We start from the raw sequence: 16,115 nt of genomic DNA, 5'->3' as shown, positions 1-16,115 counted from the left end.
GTTTGCATCCAAACATAACATAAGGCCGCATCTGTCATTGTGATTGGTGACGGGGATGAATTTGAGATGATATTGATTAGTCTGTAAAGAGAAAATGATTGGACACTGCTGAGTTAAGTTTATGTGCATCATGGTTGTTAAAGCTGTCAGAAATATTCATTGTTTGATGTCCAAGCACGTCAACACCTGCGCAGTCCACGATAGACATGTGAGGGGGATTTAGAAGGTGTGAAGTGAATTTTTTAACAGGCATTAACACCAAATTAACACCAATGAATCATTCTGATGAATATTTCTAGGAAAATAAACAGCATGTTGGCTAGCTTACCTTGGAGACTATTTTCACACAGACTGACAGTTTCCTCACTAATACAGACAAACACATTCAAGCCACTGACATTCAAAGAAGTGCCTTTTTGGTTATTAAAACACATCCTTGGCTTTTAGTTAAATACGAGTGTCTATCATCAGTGAGTATTTACATGATATTGAAAATTACCCTCACACCAAGGTTCTCTGCCAATGACTTGGGAGCTAGGCAGGGCAAGAAGATCCAAATCCATTTTAAAGTAATCTCTACACGACATCACTAAGTCAAAGTAGTTAAGCAGAGCTTTTGTTGTATGTAATGATTAGCATTAGCATTAGCAAGCAGCCTTAGCTTCTGGTCAGTGGCACTTGACAACTCGGTGAAGTTGTCAATGACGCGGAGCCTTTTTTGTATTGGGTCTGCTCCACTGCGTACATGCGTGGACAGTAAAATTGTCATTTGGGGGCTGAGTGCTGCCTTTACAAGGGAAATGAGCTGTCATGCCATCTTGTAGGGGCTTCGCAGTTAGCAGTTACTTTTTTTAGACTGACAGCAGTCTTTCTTAGCTCAGACATTTTGTTGTTATGGTAACAGTATCTGTACTAGCGATTGGGCCAGCAGTTTTTAGGTCAGGTTTGGGCTGACTCACTTGCATGAGACAGATCTGCGCTCACAAACGGAATACAAAATATTATATAATTATATATATATATACATATATATATATATTAAAATATACTGTGTCATTTTTTCTAAAATTCTTGATCTTTGGCGTATTTAAATCAAAGCATATTATATACGTATTGTTAAGACACATGGGAACCTTGGGTTTGAAAAGTGAAATATTAAAAATAAAAAAAATAAAAAATAATATGTCTCATTGATTTTAGCAATACTTTTTTTGGGTGGGGGACCTATTGTGGACCTATTTGTATAACGGATTTGGACACAACTCTTTAGCGGTGTATTTGTTCTTTCCTGTCTCCTATCTTGTGCAAAACTTTTTATCCCGACAGTTTTTTTTTTAAAGGGGTTTCTGCATCCTAAGCACTTTAGCCTGAGGCACTATGGTATTCTCAAGCGGGTCTGTTTTACTTTTAGAGGTTTTGTATTTGTTCACAGTGCAAAATCTCTGCTCCATAAGTCTATAACCGGTCTGAATTATCATCCATTACAAGAACATTTATTCAGACTGTATATCAGCAGCGATCAACTTTTGAACAATCCATGTTGTTTGGCGTGCACTGCAAGTGACTCATGATAACTCACCTGCAGCACACATGATTTAAAAACAAGACTGTTTACTTGTCTCATATTACCAAATAACATACTGGCATGGATGTTGCATACAAATTTATAAAGCAGTGTGCGTTACATATCATTATCAATGCAGTATGTGATGTTGGGCACTTATTTTATTTTTAGATTTTTTTTTTATGTGATCTCTGAATCCACCGATCTAGCAGCTGCACATAGTTGAAATTTCTCCGATGGGGCACACCAGAAATGATGAACAGTATTTCCTTGCTTCAACACAGTTCACTTTTTGCTGCCTTTTTGCCTCACTTTATTGCGGGGTTTTTTTGGGTGCAATTTTGCATGCAATTTAATTTAATTTTTTTACAGTAATGTACCTATGTTTACTCAAGCAAATATCTGTTACTAGCTTAGTAGAAAATAGCAGTAAATAATGCGAGTAGTCGCAATTAATTATGGAATAGTGTGCGATTAATTAGTTAAATAATTGTGATGGTTTAACAGCACTAGTTTTATATTATTTTATGAAAAACAAAGAGTCACAACTGGTTGCTTTGTTTTAACGGATGGAAGCTCAATAATCAAGGGCTCCAAAGGTCGTAAAATTTAAGAAACATTCTAAAAACCTTTTCAGGAAAAATATGTACCAAATGGGACTGTGTTTTGTCCTGTTAATGTATTATTGTTACATTGGTTAATTATTTTTTTCTTAGGCCTGTTTATTAGTAATATATACTGTGAAACCACCATAGGCCTACTGTAATATTGATAGGAGACATCAAAATAAAACAAAGCAAATGAATCCTGTGGAATGAAAATAACAATACCTAATTTAAAAAAAAATTGTGGGAAGAAGTGTAAACTCAATTTCCAGAAATTAATTTGGTTAGTTACATTAATTATCATAGGACTACAAAATTAACAGCATATGGTAGTTGATCATGTTTAAATGTTAGTTTAAAAAAATACCCTGGACCATTAATAATGGTTTTATGATGGTGTTTGGAACATATTAATTCAATTTGTATTATTTCCTAAGGGAAAAGTGTGTTCAGTAGTACTTCCTTTGCTTTACCTTGGTGTGTCAGCCTATAGTAAAGACATTATTGCTTGGAGAGACAACTCACACCCGCGCATTTCTCTTTACTTGTCTTTGAGGGACTATAAACATCTCCACTTAGCACCTGGAACTTCCAACTCAAGCAAAAACTGAATAATCTTCTCCTGCACACAGGGATCAGGCTGAAAGTGTCGACCGTGCACAGAATATGCAAATCTCCTCACGTTAACTTGCATGACTTTTAATGTGGCACTAAAACATTCATGTAAATTCTCAGCCGAGGGACGTTTTGCTCGAACATTCTGGTACTCATCGGTCAGAGACGCATTACAGAACAAGCTCACTATCAATGTAAAACAATGGTTGCAAGGAGGAAACGAAACATGAATTTATGTATTTTTTTGCGCCAGATTTCAAGGCCCAACAGGGACAGTCGTCCTTTGGACCAGTCGATGGCTGACACTGGGTCACTCTCGCCACAGCGTGAAAATATTTTTTTCTTCTTCCCCCGCCAACATGCTGTTTGCCCGACTTTGCGCACGCACACTGCATTGTTTATCAGACAATGCCTCCTTTTGAGACTCAGCCCTCCCTTCTTGTCTGAGGTCAGCTGGAGCATCTCTGTGATGCCCCTAAACATTTATGCCTGAAAGGATAACATCAGGCATTGTGACTCAAAATGCCCTTGCTGCCTCCTCTGACCCCCTTTCGCCTCAGCCACACTTCCTATCAGCTCTGTGTCAGATAAATGAATACAGCAGAACCCATCCATCCGTCCGTTTTCTATACGGCTTTCTCCTCATTAGGCTTGCCTCTGACTGCAGACTTTCCCTGCCGATTTTGGGCAAGAGGTGGGCGGGGTTCATCCGGTATGACAGAATACAAATAATTCACTTAAATTATCGCCTTTAGGGAAAGCAATAGGTTTAAAAGTCAACATCACATGACAGAAGTGATTATGAACAGAAGTAAGGTGCACAGGTTTTGCTTTTCAACCCTTCAATAAAAGGTGACGTCTTCAAATTAGTTTCATTCAGTACTTGAACTGTGGTAATTATAGGTGACCCTTGGCTTAACGGGCCAAAAAAGCCATTGAATGGAGGACACATATTAAGGCTTGGCATTTGTTTTGGGCTGTCGCTAGAGCCTCAATGCAGCTGCCTTTTCAAAAACACTTTGATATGGAAATCAGAGTTTGTTCAATGACGCATGGCGCTGATGGAGTGAAAATGTCTGCTGGGTGGATGCAAATTGACTGATTTAAGTATGCACGGTGCATTTGATTGCTTGCCATGGTCATACGGTGTATGCAGTTTGTATAAAAGAGCCTATTTGACAAGGGCGTAACTTGGATGTCGTATACAAGGGGTGTTCAGATATATATATATATATTTTTTTTTAGAAAATACTATGCTAAAAATCTTTTTGATTTACAATATCTGAGTGCATTAGTAAAAAGCAAGCGCAAGCAAATTAATTAGTCACAATATTGCTTGAAATGGTCAAAAGCGGCTCTCTGGTAAACTTTTACATTCTGCTACCTGTTCAAAAAACCATGACAAAAGCTACAAATACACTTCTTCTTGGTCTTTGATAAATCAAGGAAATATCACATTTACAGTATCGACAAGTTAATTCATATCATAAAATTAAAACAAGAAATTCAATACATCATACCCTCTTGAACTGAGCCATACCTTATTGAATCGAATCATAATACCAATGAATCGAATCATCTTGCCATTGTTCCACTTAAACGTTCTAAATGAATCATATCACATCCTGTGTATCGAGATTCGAATCAAATCGACTTTTTGGGATAGAAACAAATAAGGCAAAGGGTTTGGGATTTTTCTTCTGAAGCTGAAATACCATAATTAAACTGAGGTTATAAAGATATTATAATATTTTATATACAAAAATTTACGAATTAAAATTTCAGCGACAAAAACAATGATATTGATGTTAATGATCCAATTCCATTCTGCTTCATTAACATGCGGTAGGCTATAAGCTTTAGTTTTTAGTTGCAGAGACATGTTCTCAAACACAGCATATCACAACAGTGTTGCCCTTTTTCGATCATAACCTTCCAATATATACTGAAAATATAGCACTCCTAGCATGAATATCACATAATAAAGGCTTCATGCCTCGTTGCTTGGCCTATGAATATCTTTTTTGATGATGATCAAATAAACATGACCTGGAACTCGCTTCCCCTCAAGGTAAGCTCCTCCAAAAATACCTACTTCCAACGTTTTTCCCTTTATCAGTGTGAATCTATTTTGATTAAAATATCTAATTAATGCATCCTTTCAGGGAGATACGCCTGTCAGATGCCATTATCGTTCCCCGTAATACCTCATAAAAACTCTAACGAATCATCAGTGACTTTCATGTGTGTGTGTCAGTGAAGGTTTATTTGTGTGGTGTGTACTGTCCTCCATGTGTGGCTTAGACAACCCTGTCACCTTTTGTAGTATATGTAAAAATGTGTGTCAGACTCCATGACAGACGTTTGTTGTTTGGTGATGCTTAGCAACACTTGGCTTAAATTGTCACAAGACACGAGGCAGTAATTCATTCAATTGTAATATATGCCTTTCACATAAAATAGACACATTTGTTTGCATACCATTGGATATATTGTACAACTGAAAGTTTGTAAAAAAAAAAATTCAATAAATGATTAAGAAAAAAAATAATAGTGTATAATATGAGAATAACCCCCATGCCTGAATACGGATCTGTATTTATTTACTCAAACCTGAAAATCATACAAACTATAGCTATAGGGCTACTTTTATCCCGTTAAAACAAATTGTTGCCTTATTCTCAAAAGTCTGTACACAGTGTACTTATATTATAGGCTTTTTGTGTTTTTTTGACAACGATGACGTTCCAATATCCCATACAGCAGCAGTGGCTCCAGCCCATGGGCTACCTACAGTCAGTGCATTTGACAGAAATAAATAAATAAAATCTCAACGTGATCATCGCACATAAACTGTGATTAAAAAAATGTCACCCACACATGCTCAATATTGGATTTTAGAGCATTTATAAATGCTGAGTAAAAGTGATCCCCATCCCCATTCCTGCCTTACAAACGCTCGTCCAAATTGAATTGCAATACCACACTGCCACCTGCAGGATATGATCGACTCTGCAATAAAAATACTGTACCGCAGTCACTGTTGCATAATGGTTATTCCGTCCTGCAATCGTCTAAAAAAAGGCCTTACGCTATTCTCTTATCTAAGAAAGCTATGCCATTGTTTTCGTTTCTATGAAGACGCGCTGTCAAACGTTTGCCGAGATAATTTGCCAGCAAATTAAGTCTGCCATAATGACTTTAAATGTGTGTGTCTGGCTATTTCCCTTTGGAGAGTAAAGCATCACTTGTCACTGCTGGAAAGCAATCATGATGAAGAATGTAAACCACCGACTTTTCGAGAAAAAAAAGATCTCTTTAGTTAAGATGATCTCTTAACTAAAATGTTTATTATTATTATTATTATTATTATTATTATTATTATTATTATTATTATTATTATTATTAAAGCAGCACGCCTCTCCAAGCCACTGATTCCGGTAACCGAAAATAAGTTTTGTTTTCTTTCAAAATAAAATCTTGAAAGTGTTCTCTGGGAATGGAATAGGTGGGAAACCGAGGAAGAAAGTAAACAATACCTAAATATATAAATCATAATATTTGTTAAATTGACAACAGCTTGTTTGAATGGATACAATTTCGTCTGTTGTTCAGGATAAATAAATTATTTTGAAAGCAAACGTAGAACTTGCACGTCTAGCTAGCGTGTTATCTAAACATGAATTAATGTGGCACTGTCGGCAAGGCTGTCATCGTAGAAATCGACTTCACTCCACTGTAACCTTATTCCCCTCAAGTAATGTTGTCTTCGCTAACTCGACAATGAATGTTCTAAAATACCCCGACCTTGAGCGTTTAGCAATTGTTTGTAGCGGTTCCTGAGCAACTTAGCCTAGCTTGCATTGATAAGCTGTTGAACTTCAGTGTTTTATTTGTTAAGTTTAACTTAATTCTTTTTTTTCCCCACTATGCTCCCCTTTCTTCTTAGCATGGAGTCATTTGGGGCCATTCTTGGATGTTCTGCATGTTTTGCTTTAGGTGGAATTGTGTTTGCTGTTTACAAACTTGGCTTGCTGTACCAGTTGTTCCACAAGGTGAGTGTTTATGAGCCTGTAAAATTAATCATCATATTTCTTTAGATATACTACACATAGCCACATAGTGTTGAGCGCAATTTTAGTGAAACAAATTACCCAACATGCTAAGTGTTCATCCTAAATATCATTCTCTTTCAAGTTTCTGAAGTTAAATATAAGAGTACAGACAGGCACACTAAGCATAGTTTTTTTTTCTGCCTTTCTAAGACAAAGGTCAACATCACACCTTGTTATGTTGGAGCTTTACACAAAGTGCATCACTCATGGTCATGTGCATCAACAATGGCTGTGTGAAAAAAATGCTGTTTGACAGGTGACTTTTTAGGACGTCACTTGTTTATATCGGTAGCGCTTGTGAATTACTTCCTACCAGTTAATCCAGATTTTCAAATTGTCTGTCGTTTTTTATGTTCCACAGACTGAGACAAACAGCCCTCGCCATGGCGGTGAAAGTGTGGCAGAGGTCCTGCGCGCCCACGGGATCAAGTATGTCTTCACTCTGGTTGGTGGGCACATCTCACCCATCTTGGTGGCCTGTGAAAAAGTGGGCATCCGAATTGTGGACACCAGGCACGAGGCCACGGCTGTCTTTGCCGCTGATGCCGTGGCGCGGCTTTCAGGTGCACTTTTATCACGAAACATACAGTGGGTATAAAAAGTGAATTCACCGCTATTCAAATGCTAGGTTTTTGTAGTATAAAAGATGAGCCCAACATAAATCATTTAAAATCTTTTCCCATTATTTCTATCACCTTTAACCTGTATAACTCGATAGATTTTTATCAATAGATTTTTTTTTTTTTTTAGATAGGTGGTGGTGGTGGGGGAACAGATAGTTGCATAAGTGTGCACCCCCTCCTATAGCTGGGTATGTTGCTGTGTTCAAAATGAACCAATTAGATTCAAACTCATCTTCTGCCTCCCATTAACCACAAATTAAGTGTTGATGTTCTCATAGGATTCTCCTAATAATTTTTGGCTTTCTTGCAGAAGCCTGAAGGTTTTGTGCAAACATATTTATTTGGAATAGTTCATAGTTCCTTCCACTTTTAGGCCCCAGTCCTAGTTGACGAAATGCAGCCCCAAAACATGATGCTGACACCACCATGCTTCATTGTATGTATGGTGTTGTTTGGGTGATGAGCAGTGTTGTTTTTGCACCAAACGTATGTTTTGTAATTATGACCAAAAAGGTCAACCTTGTTTTCATCAGACCATTTTCAAACACATTTACCCTCACATGTGTCTGGGATGTTTAAAGCGTGCTTGTGTTTTTTTTTAATTTGTAAGAAAAGGGCTTTTCTTCCAAATTTTGTGTGTGTTTAAAAATAATAATAATTTAGCTCTGCAGGTTGTAGGTCAAAATAATGATGGGAAAAGGGTTTAAATTACTTAACTTGGTCTCATTTTTATGCCACAGAAATATGACATTTGAACAGGGGTGTGTAGACTTTTTATATCCACTGTTGTTTTAATATTCACAGTCCTGTCCTTGTGTGTGCACAAAATATCTTGACTCATCCAATATCCAAACCACAATGTCTGCGATCCTTTCAATTAAGGTCTGTCCTAGGACTACAAACATAACATTAAATACAATTCCACAATCAATTGAGGTCCAATACAATTGAACTCTAAACACAATCAATTCCAGGAAGTTGTTTGAAAACTGATTTGTCTAGATTTTAAAACTTAAAAAATTAATGATGTTTAAATAAATTCAAGCGATACCCGAACCCTATGCACCAGTCACCTGATTTTGATGTAAATACCCTCAAATTAAATCTGAATATTTGAAGTTAAAGCACATCTTGTATCTAATGATGTGTCCTTTTACTGACCGTCTTTCAATAGGTACCGTTGGTGTAGCTGCAGTGACTGCTGGTCCAGGTCTCACTAACACTGTGACAGCGGTGAAGAACGCTCAAATGGCAGAATCACCCTTGTTGCTCATGGGAGGGGCTGCTGGTACACTCCTTCAGGTACTATGTTGTGCCAAAAAAATGCAGTAAGTGTAAATAATGTTTCTGAAATGTCACAACCAATGTTTTCCTGTCATTTTTCTGTTGTGGGTGCAGGGCAGAGGAGCACTCCAAGACATTGACCAAATGTCTCTGTTCAAGCCTCTGTGTAAGTTCTGCGCCTCCATCAGAACAGTCCGAGAAATCGTGCCTGTTGTCAGAAAGGCGCTGGCTGTTGCCCAGTCTGGAACACCCGGGCCGGTTTTCATAGAATTCCCCATTGACACTCTGTACCCATTCCATCTGGTGTCCAGAGAGTTTGCTGTTAAAAACCCTCCCAAAGGTCTGATGGGCAAAATTGTCTCCTGGTACGTTTTTTTTTCTCTTCCCCTCCTTTTCTTATGGGGGAAAAAAAGTTCAATTATTCATTTAAGTGCCATTTGTAGGTAGTGTGCACAATCATGCAATCACCAACCATAATGTTAATAATATCTGAACAAGTTAATGAAAGCCAATAAAGGTGATGTAGCAGCATTTCTGCCTTTAAACCCCACGAACAGTATTTTATTTTGAAATGGCTTAGTCAAAACCATCAAAAAGCCCAAAACGGGTCACAATACCGCCTCAAATTTTTTATATGTATGTCTATATAAAGCTATATAAAGCTTTAGAGAAAGGAAAATTAAATGCATGTAGTCCCCATCCCTGCTCAACATAATAACAGCACAATTACAACCACAATAAAATCTTTTGATATATGAATTCTGTCAAAAGTGAGCATGATCTTCTTTAAAGGCAGAATGTTTAATATAGCTTTTGCATTGGATCTCATTAGACTGTGATTGCATCCTCCTAATAAATTATATATATTTATCATGGAAACTGAATGTATTCTTGCTAGGTACCTTAACAACCACCTCATGAACATTTTTGCTGGTGCCTGGGAAAGAAGAGATGTTTCACCTCTTCCTGTTGACATTCCACAAGCCACAGACGATCAGGTACATCAACACTTGGCATAACTTTGGGTTTTGTTTTGTTTCAGTTTCTCAACCTAGTGATGTCATAAAAAGTGTGGACAATATTTATTTTTACATGTACTGTATATTAGGTACAAAAGTGTATTGAACTAGTGAGCCGAGCCAAGAAACCTGTTATCCTGCTGGGAAGCCAAGCTACCCTACCACCAACACCAATTGATGAAATCAGGTGAAAATGTATTCACTCAAAAAAGTATTCTCTTGTTTAAATATTCATTGTACTTCACTGTTGTTTGGCATGTTTATTCCGTGAAAGTAAATTCAATTAGATGTATTTTCCTATCTAATAAGTTTGATGGCGTTACAGGAGTGCTTTGGAGGACTTGGGCATTCCTTGCTTCCTTGGGGGCATGTCCCGAGGCATGCTGGGTAAAGACAGCCCAATCCACATTAGACAAAACAGACGTGATGCTCTGAAGGAGGCTGATGTTGTGGTCCTCGCAGGTCAGACATTTTATTTATATATATATATATATATATATATATATATATATATATATATATATATATATATATATATATATATATATATATATATATATATATATATATATATATATATATATATATATATATATATATATATATATATATATATGTATTTACAGTAGGTGTCAAGTTTATGTGTACAGTAGTTCTATTGGTTGAATGAGGAAATGACACAAGAAAGTGGCAAAGAACTGTCACTGAAGGATGTGTAAAGACAGTTTAAAAAAAATTTGATTGTTTTTTTTTACATTTGGAAAAAGGTTCCATATCCGTATTTTATTCATACTCTTTCTCAATACATTCACAGACAATGCTTTTAAGTTTATAGCTGATAAGAATGTCCTGTCTGTCCCACTTGCTTGTTTTATTTTTATAACATTGATTTTACTCTACATTTGACCAGCGTATGAATAATTTACTGTGTGAGCCTCTGAGTGTATTGGTTGAGAAAATCATAGTCAGTGCATGTCACTTCTTAGGAAATGCATTGTTTTTTGTTCTGTGAAACATTGCAACATTTATTCTACAAATACTGTACCTGTCGGATGATTAATCATATTTATCTGGACCTTGATCTTTCCTTTAGAGCCTGATAAGGCTCGTTTAAGCAGGCAAGTTTTTTTTTTTTATCTTGAAACGTGATGTGTTACAAGCCATGTTAAAACAAGCTGAAGGCAAACTTTTTTTGTTTATTCAGTCATCAGCCCATAATACGAAAGATATGAAAGGTGGTGAAATGTTTCGAAAGACCATTCATAGTTGTGTTTTTGTTTTGCAGGCACAGTGTGCGACTTCCGTCTGGGCTATGGCAAAGTTCTAAACAGACGTAGCAAGATCATTGCTGTCAACAGAGACAGGATACAGCTCCTCAAAAACTCAGATATGTTCTGGAAACCAACTGTAGCAATTCAAGGTGCCTTCATACCTCCTTTTTTGTCGCTAGCATTTTGTTGAAAGTGGATTTTTTTTTTTATGTCTGACCAAATACATTTTTGGATTTTGGTAAACCTTCAGTTTGTTCATATTTAAAATCAGTCTCACATTCAAATACTTCCCTAGTAACTGCCATCTTAAAACCTTTCATAAATATACCGGTACCATTTTTTCCCCCCATGCATGTTTACATGCTTAACGCTCTCATGCAAACTTAACAGCAAGTTATTTAAGTGGGGACACATTAATATTGTAAAAAAAAGAAAAGAAAAAAAAGTGTGACTTGAATTTTCCTTGAACATTCTTAACTGTTCAATATCAAAAATTGGTCTCTGTTAATCATATTGTACTGGGTAGACAGATTTTGTTGCTATGCTACTGCAAAGTAGTAAGTTCATTTCATGTTCCAAAGTTGCTAATGTATTTTGTTTTTTGTCTCTAGTGGCATCACAAAACATTTTGTGTGAAGTGTTAATTTCTATTTATTTCTGGTTTCACCGTAAATTGCTTTAACTCTTTTTGTTACTGGTACGGGCTCTTGAGGCTTAACCTATAGAACAAACACCTTAATTTATATACATGTAGTTAATTTCTAAAATGTTTATCTGTTCTAGGTGACGCTGGTTCATTTTTAGTACGGCTTTCCAAAGGCTTAAAGGGCCATCGTTGTCCAGAAGAATGGCCTCAAAGTCTGAAAGCAGGAGATATGACCAAAGAAAACAAAAATATGTAAGGAGGCCATGCAAACTTTAATCATTTAACATTGTCGTTTAGCTTGTTTTAATGTGAAAGTATGACCATATATCTTGAAATTGCGTGGTCATTTCATGTTTTGTGAAAACATCTTGAAATAAATCATCATAAATTCAGGGTATCATGTGGTAAAAGATTATGTCTCACAATAAATATCACAGCATCTGTCAATATTCACCTGCAGTTTAACATCATTCGTAATCAAGTTTTTCTTTTAGCTTTTCTAGCCCTAATGATTTGTTGCTCTCATTTGTGTTTATGTATTGCAACCAATATTTTTTTTTGTTATAACGGCATTACATTAACAAGCAAAGGTAATTAATTGTCTTTTTCATTATCAGGGCTAAAGCCAATGAGAAGACGGAGCATCACCTGAACCCCTTGAAAGTTCTTCACATGTTGGACGAGCAGATGTCAGAAGACAGTATCATTGTAGCGGACGGCGGTGATTTCGTAGGAAGCGCCGCTTACATCCTGAGGCCACGAGGACCACTGCGCTGGCTCGATCCAGGTCCGCTCCTTCTCTACGGAGCTCATTTGCCATGACAAACTCATTTGGGATTGCAGTTTACATGAAATGTGAATTTTGACAGTAATGATTCTCCACAGGGGCCTTTGGGACGTTGGGAGTAGGAGGAGGATTTGCGCTAGGTGCAAAACTTTGCCGGCCCGAATCAGAGGTGCAAGCTTTTCTGAAAGGGATCCATCTGCTTGTGACGCTTCATGAATGAAATATGACCTGTGCCTTTTAGGTGTGGATTGTCTATGGTGACGGTTCCCTAGGATACAGTGTTGCTGAGTTTGACACGTTCACTCGACATAAGGTACGAGCGTTATCAATACATGTCTATGATTCTGTTGAAAGAAATCCGGGATATTAGAATACTTTTTGAAATACAGTGGAATCTCTGAGGTCAATTGTCATCATTTAGAATAGTGTATGAGTGTAAGAAGAAGGTAACTACTCAAAAATGTATGAACAACAAAATGTTTTGACTTTCTCATCAATTGATAAAATGCAGTCACACTGAACGTAAGTATTGGGACGCCCCTCTTTCTTTTTTCTATGAATGTGTCTGCTTACTTCACACATTGTTTTATTTGTAAGGCTGGGTGATGATCTACTTTATCGTTTTAATTCAAGTTTATATATATATATTTTTTTTAAATAGAGCTTCATTATTACAAAGTGGGTCCAAGCTGACGTGCACTACTTACACGAATGGAAAACCTTCAAACAGAATGGAGCTAGTTTTAGTGGAGCAGTTTAGCCAAACCTTGGTGCAAATTTTGAAAAAAAAAAGCATTTTCAGAAAATACTGCTAGCCACAAAAAAAAAAAAATCAGTATTTTACATTTTTCAAGATGGCCACCAAACGTTTTTGCTGAAAAAAAGTCTTAAATCTGAAATAAACAAGAAATTTGGCAAAGGTGTTCCTTGTAACTGTTTCAACAAAAGTGCAATAGCGTCGAAAAAATTCAATATGGCGGCTATTTTTCAAGATATGTTTTTGCTAAAAAACAATAGTTCAAATTGTGATAACATCAATCATTTGATGCTCACTGACTCACTCATCGGTTGCATTGGGGCCTTGCATGAGATGCTTATGTCACATCATTCCTAATGGTGATCCGTTGTTTTGAAAACACAACAGGAAAAAAAATTCTAAAGTAAAAAAAATAAACATGCCCTAAAAGAATCCTTGGAGTTTTTGCTTGCCTGGTGTTCTTTTGTGACAGATACAGCAGTCAATACAAAAAATGCTAATGTTTATGCAATCCCCCACCTGCGGTGAAAATGCATTATTTAAATAGTGTTTCTCTCCTGTTTCCAGACACCAGTTATTGCTGTTGTAGGAAATGACGCATGTTGGAGTCAGATTTCCAGAGAACAGGTTCCCATTTTGGGCAGCAACGTGGCATGTGGCCTGGCATTTACAGGTACATTGTTTTGAGTATGATGATGGATTTGTTCCTACCTCTCATGTTGGAATGCATTACAGACTGTTCACCTCCCTATTTGCAGATTATCACACTGTGGCCGATGGGTATGGTGGGAAGGGCTACCTTATAAGGCGTGAGGATGAGGAGCGGCTCGAGGACATCATCAGGGAGGCTCGGAAGGAGAGCCAGATGGGCAAAGCAACACTTCTCAATATCCTGATAGGCAAAACCAACTTTAGAGAGGGCTCCATCTCTGTATAATGTTAATGTGCTCTAACAAGCATATTCAGCATGCACCAATGGATTCCTTTCCTGTTATATGGAAGAAAATGGATCTGAAAGCCTTAATAGTACAGTTAAACAAATTCTGCTTCTAGGGTTACTTTTGTGCCCAACTATAATTATTGCATTTCAATAAGGGACACCTTAAATTAGAAATGTAGTTTTGTTTAAGGAATTACAACTCTTTGACTACACCATTAATGTATACAACGCATTTAACTGCACACGTATTACAAATAATTTCTTGCATTGGTATTTACATGCAACCAGAATGCCTTTCAGCCTGAGATGACGTTAACATTGAGCCTATATTGTGTTTGAAAGCCTGTAATATATCTCCAGAGACTGAAGCAATAGAATTCCCAAATATTTTGAATGCTTTAGACAGCTCAAGCATATGCCTTGTGTATGTTCAACTAGAATAACAATAACATATTGCAGACACACACATATCACATACTTAATAATATGCACAAATGATGTCATTTTCAGCAGGGGTACGTTTTTCATCTCAGGGGCCGTTTCCGTTTGTCCTCCAACTCAAGGACCATACTATAGTGTTCTAGGAATTTTTAGAGCTCTTCCTCTGGGTTTTAGTTGGCTTTCTGGGATTGCATAGCAAACCTGCTTTATAGTCTAAATCATGCATTGCACTATAAATGTTGTTTATTGCCGTATGAAGGGATTTTGTCAGTGTCCACTATAGAAAGTGTATGTTAACTTTAATTATCTAATAAACTGGCAAATTGTAAAGACAAGCTGGACATTTTAATTAATGCATAAATATTGGCATAGTTTTTCGTACGGGGTGCACCAATCACAATTTTCTAGCCGATCTCTGATCTTTTAAAAAGTCTGACCTGCCAATCCCGATTTTTGCCGATTTTGATTTTTTTTTTAATATATAACAAGCAGCATACACCTTCAGAGTACCAATCTTATTTAATTGGAAAACATTGAACAATATCTGTGAAATAATACAAACGGGTTGTTTTAACTGCAAAGTAAGTAGTTCTCTGAAATAAAAAGCCTATTAGTCATCTGAGCAGAAGAGGGCAGTGGTTGACTTTTTCAGACCTCTGAGGAGGGAGATGAGATCAGTGGAAAAGATTGGTTTATATTTAAGGGATCGGCCGATCAAAGATCCCCCAAAACTAAGGAAATCGGGGCTGATAAATCGGTCGGCCGATCGATCGGTGCACCCCTAGTTTTTCATAATTTTGTCGAATCCATACATACATTCATTCCCTTGCACTTATCTGGGGATGTATCGCGGAGGCAGCAGCTTTAGCAGGGAAGCCCAGACTTCCGCCTCCCCAGCAACTTTGTCCATCTCATTCGGGCCGGGAGACAGTCATCCCCAGGGTCTCATCTGTGTGGAACATACCCGGAACACTTCACCATGGAGGCATCCAGGAGGCTTCCTATAACAAGATGACTGAGCCACCTCATCTGGCTCTTCTAAGTGCCGAAAAAGACAAATGACAAAGCATAGAGGGGGAAAATGAAAGTTGTGTACTGCTATTTACGTAATCATTTTCCAAGAGGAGATACAATAAACACCATTTATTTATATAGTGAGTATGCACTGAGGCCACCTGCCTCTTCGCCTTTGACGTCACATTTGCTTGTGTTGAATCGTGTTGCTTTCAAACGCTCAATAAAGCTTGGAAAATGAAATGCATTCAGGTAAAACACGACAATTATTTGATTTGACGTTGTTACTTGTTAGACTGATTGAAAACATAAAACTCTTACTTGTTGATATGAGTGAAATAGTTGTCGAATGAATGCTAGTTTTAGTCGATTGATAATACACAATATACAGACTAGTGTCTTGACGGAATACATGCTGTACGAGCTCGTTCTTA

General features: G+C 37.1%; 1 protein-coding gene across 3 annotated transcripts; it reads left to right on the top strand.

The window, feature by feature from the left end:
* The first annotated feature begins 6,440 nt into the window (after positions 1 to 6,440).
* On the top strand, positions 6,441 to 15,871 carry hacl2 (2-hydroxyacyl-CoA lyase 2). Of its 3 annotated transcripts, none has more exons than XM_086080211.1 (15): positions 6,441 to 6,541; positions 6,734 to 6,839; positions 7,261 to 7,462; positions 8,697 to 8,824; positions 8,921 to 9,171; positions 9,705 to 9,804; positions 9,915 to 10,012; positions 10,151 to 10,287; positions 11,111 to 11,245; positions 11,880 to 11,994; positions 12,360 to 12,529; positions 12,628 to 12,698; positions 12,771 to 12,842; positions 13,854 to 13,959; positions 14,045 to 15,870. In XM_086080211.1, exons 2-15 carry the CDS (start codon positions 6,735 to 6,737, stop codon positions 14,221 to 14,223), a joined length of 1,869 nt encoding a protein of 622 aa, XP_085936337.1. In that variant the 5' UTR covers positions 6,441 to 6,541; position 6,734; the 3' UTR covers positions 14,224 to 15,870. The 3 variants fall into 3 exon arrangements, with proteins under 3 accessions (XP_085936337.1, XP_085936336.1, XP_085936338.1); XM_086080212.1 differs by having other exon boundaries at positions 6,455 to 6,522; positions 14,045 to 15,871; XM_086080210.1 differs by having other exon boundaries at positions 6,441 to 6,839; positions 14,045 to 15,871.
* The last annotated feature ends 244 nt before the right edge of the window (positions 15,872 to 16,115 follow it).

Source organism: Leptonotus elevatus, chromosome 7 (assembly GCF_054856555.1).
Source record: "Leptonotus elevatus isolate MCC_2025b chromosome 7, RoL_Lele_1.0, whole genome shotgun sequence".
Classification (NCBI taxonomy): domain Eukaryota; kingdom Metazoa; phylum Chordata; class Actinopteri; order Syngnathiformes; family Syngnathidae; genus Leptonotus; species Leptonotus elevatus.
Note: the sequence above shows the minus strand (reverse complement) of the source record. Positions and strands in the feature narration are given on the sequence as shown.

Bases quoted from the DNA above. Each gene is read 5' to 3' on its own strand.
- hacl2 (XM_086080210.1), top strand. From the start codon at position 6,714: ATGCTCCCCTTTCTTCTTAGCATGGAGTCATTTGGGGCCATTCTTGGA. The intron at 10,013-10,150 runs GTGAAAATGTAT...ATGGCGTTACAG, and splicing joins ACACCAATTGATGAAATCAG to GAGTGCTTTGGAGGACTTGG. The intron at 10,288-11,110 runs GTCAGACATTTT...TTTGTTTTGCAG, and splicing joins TGATGTTGTGGTCCTCGCAG to GCACAGTGTGCGACTTCCGT.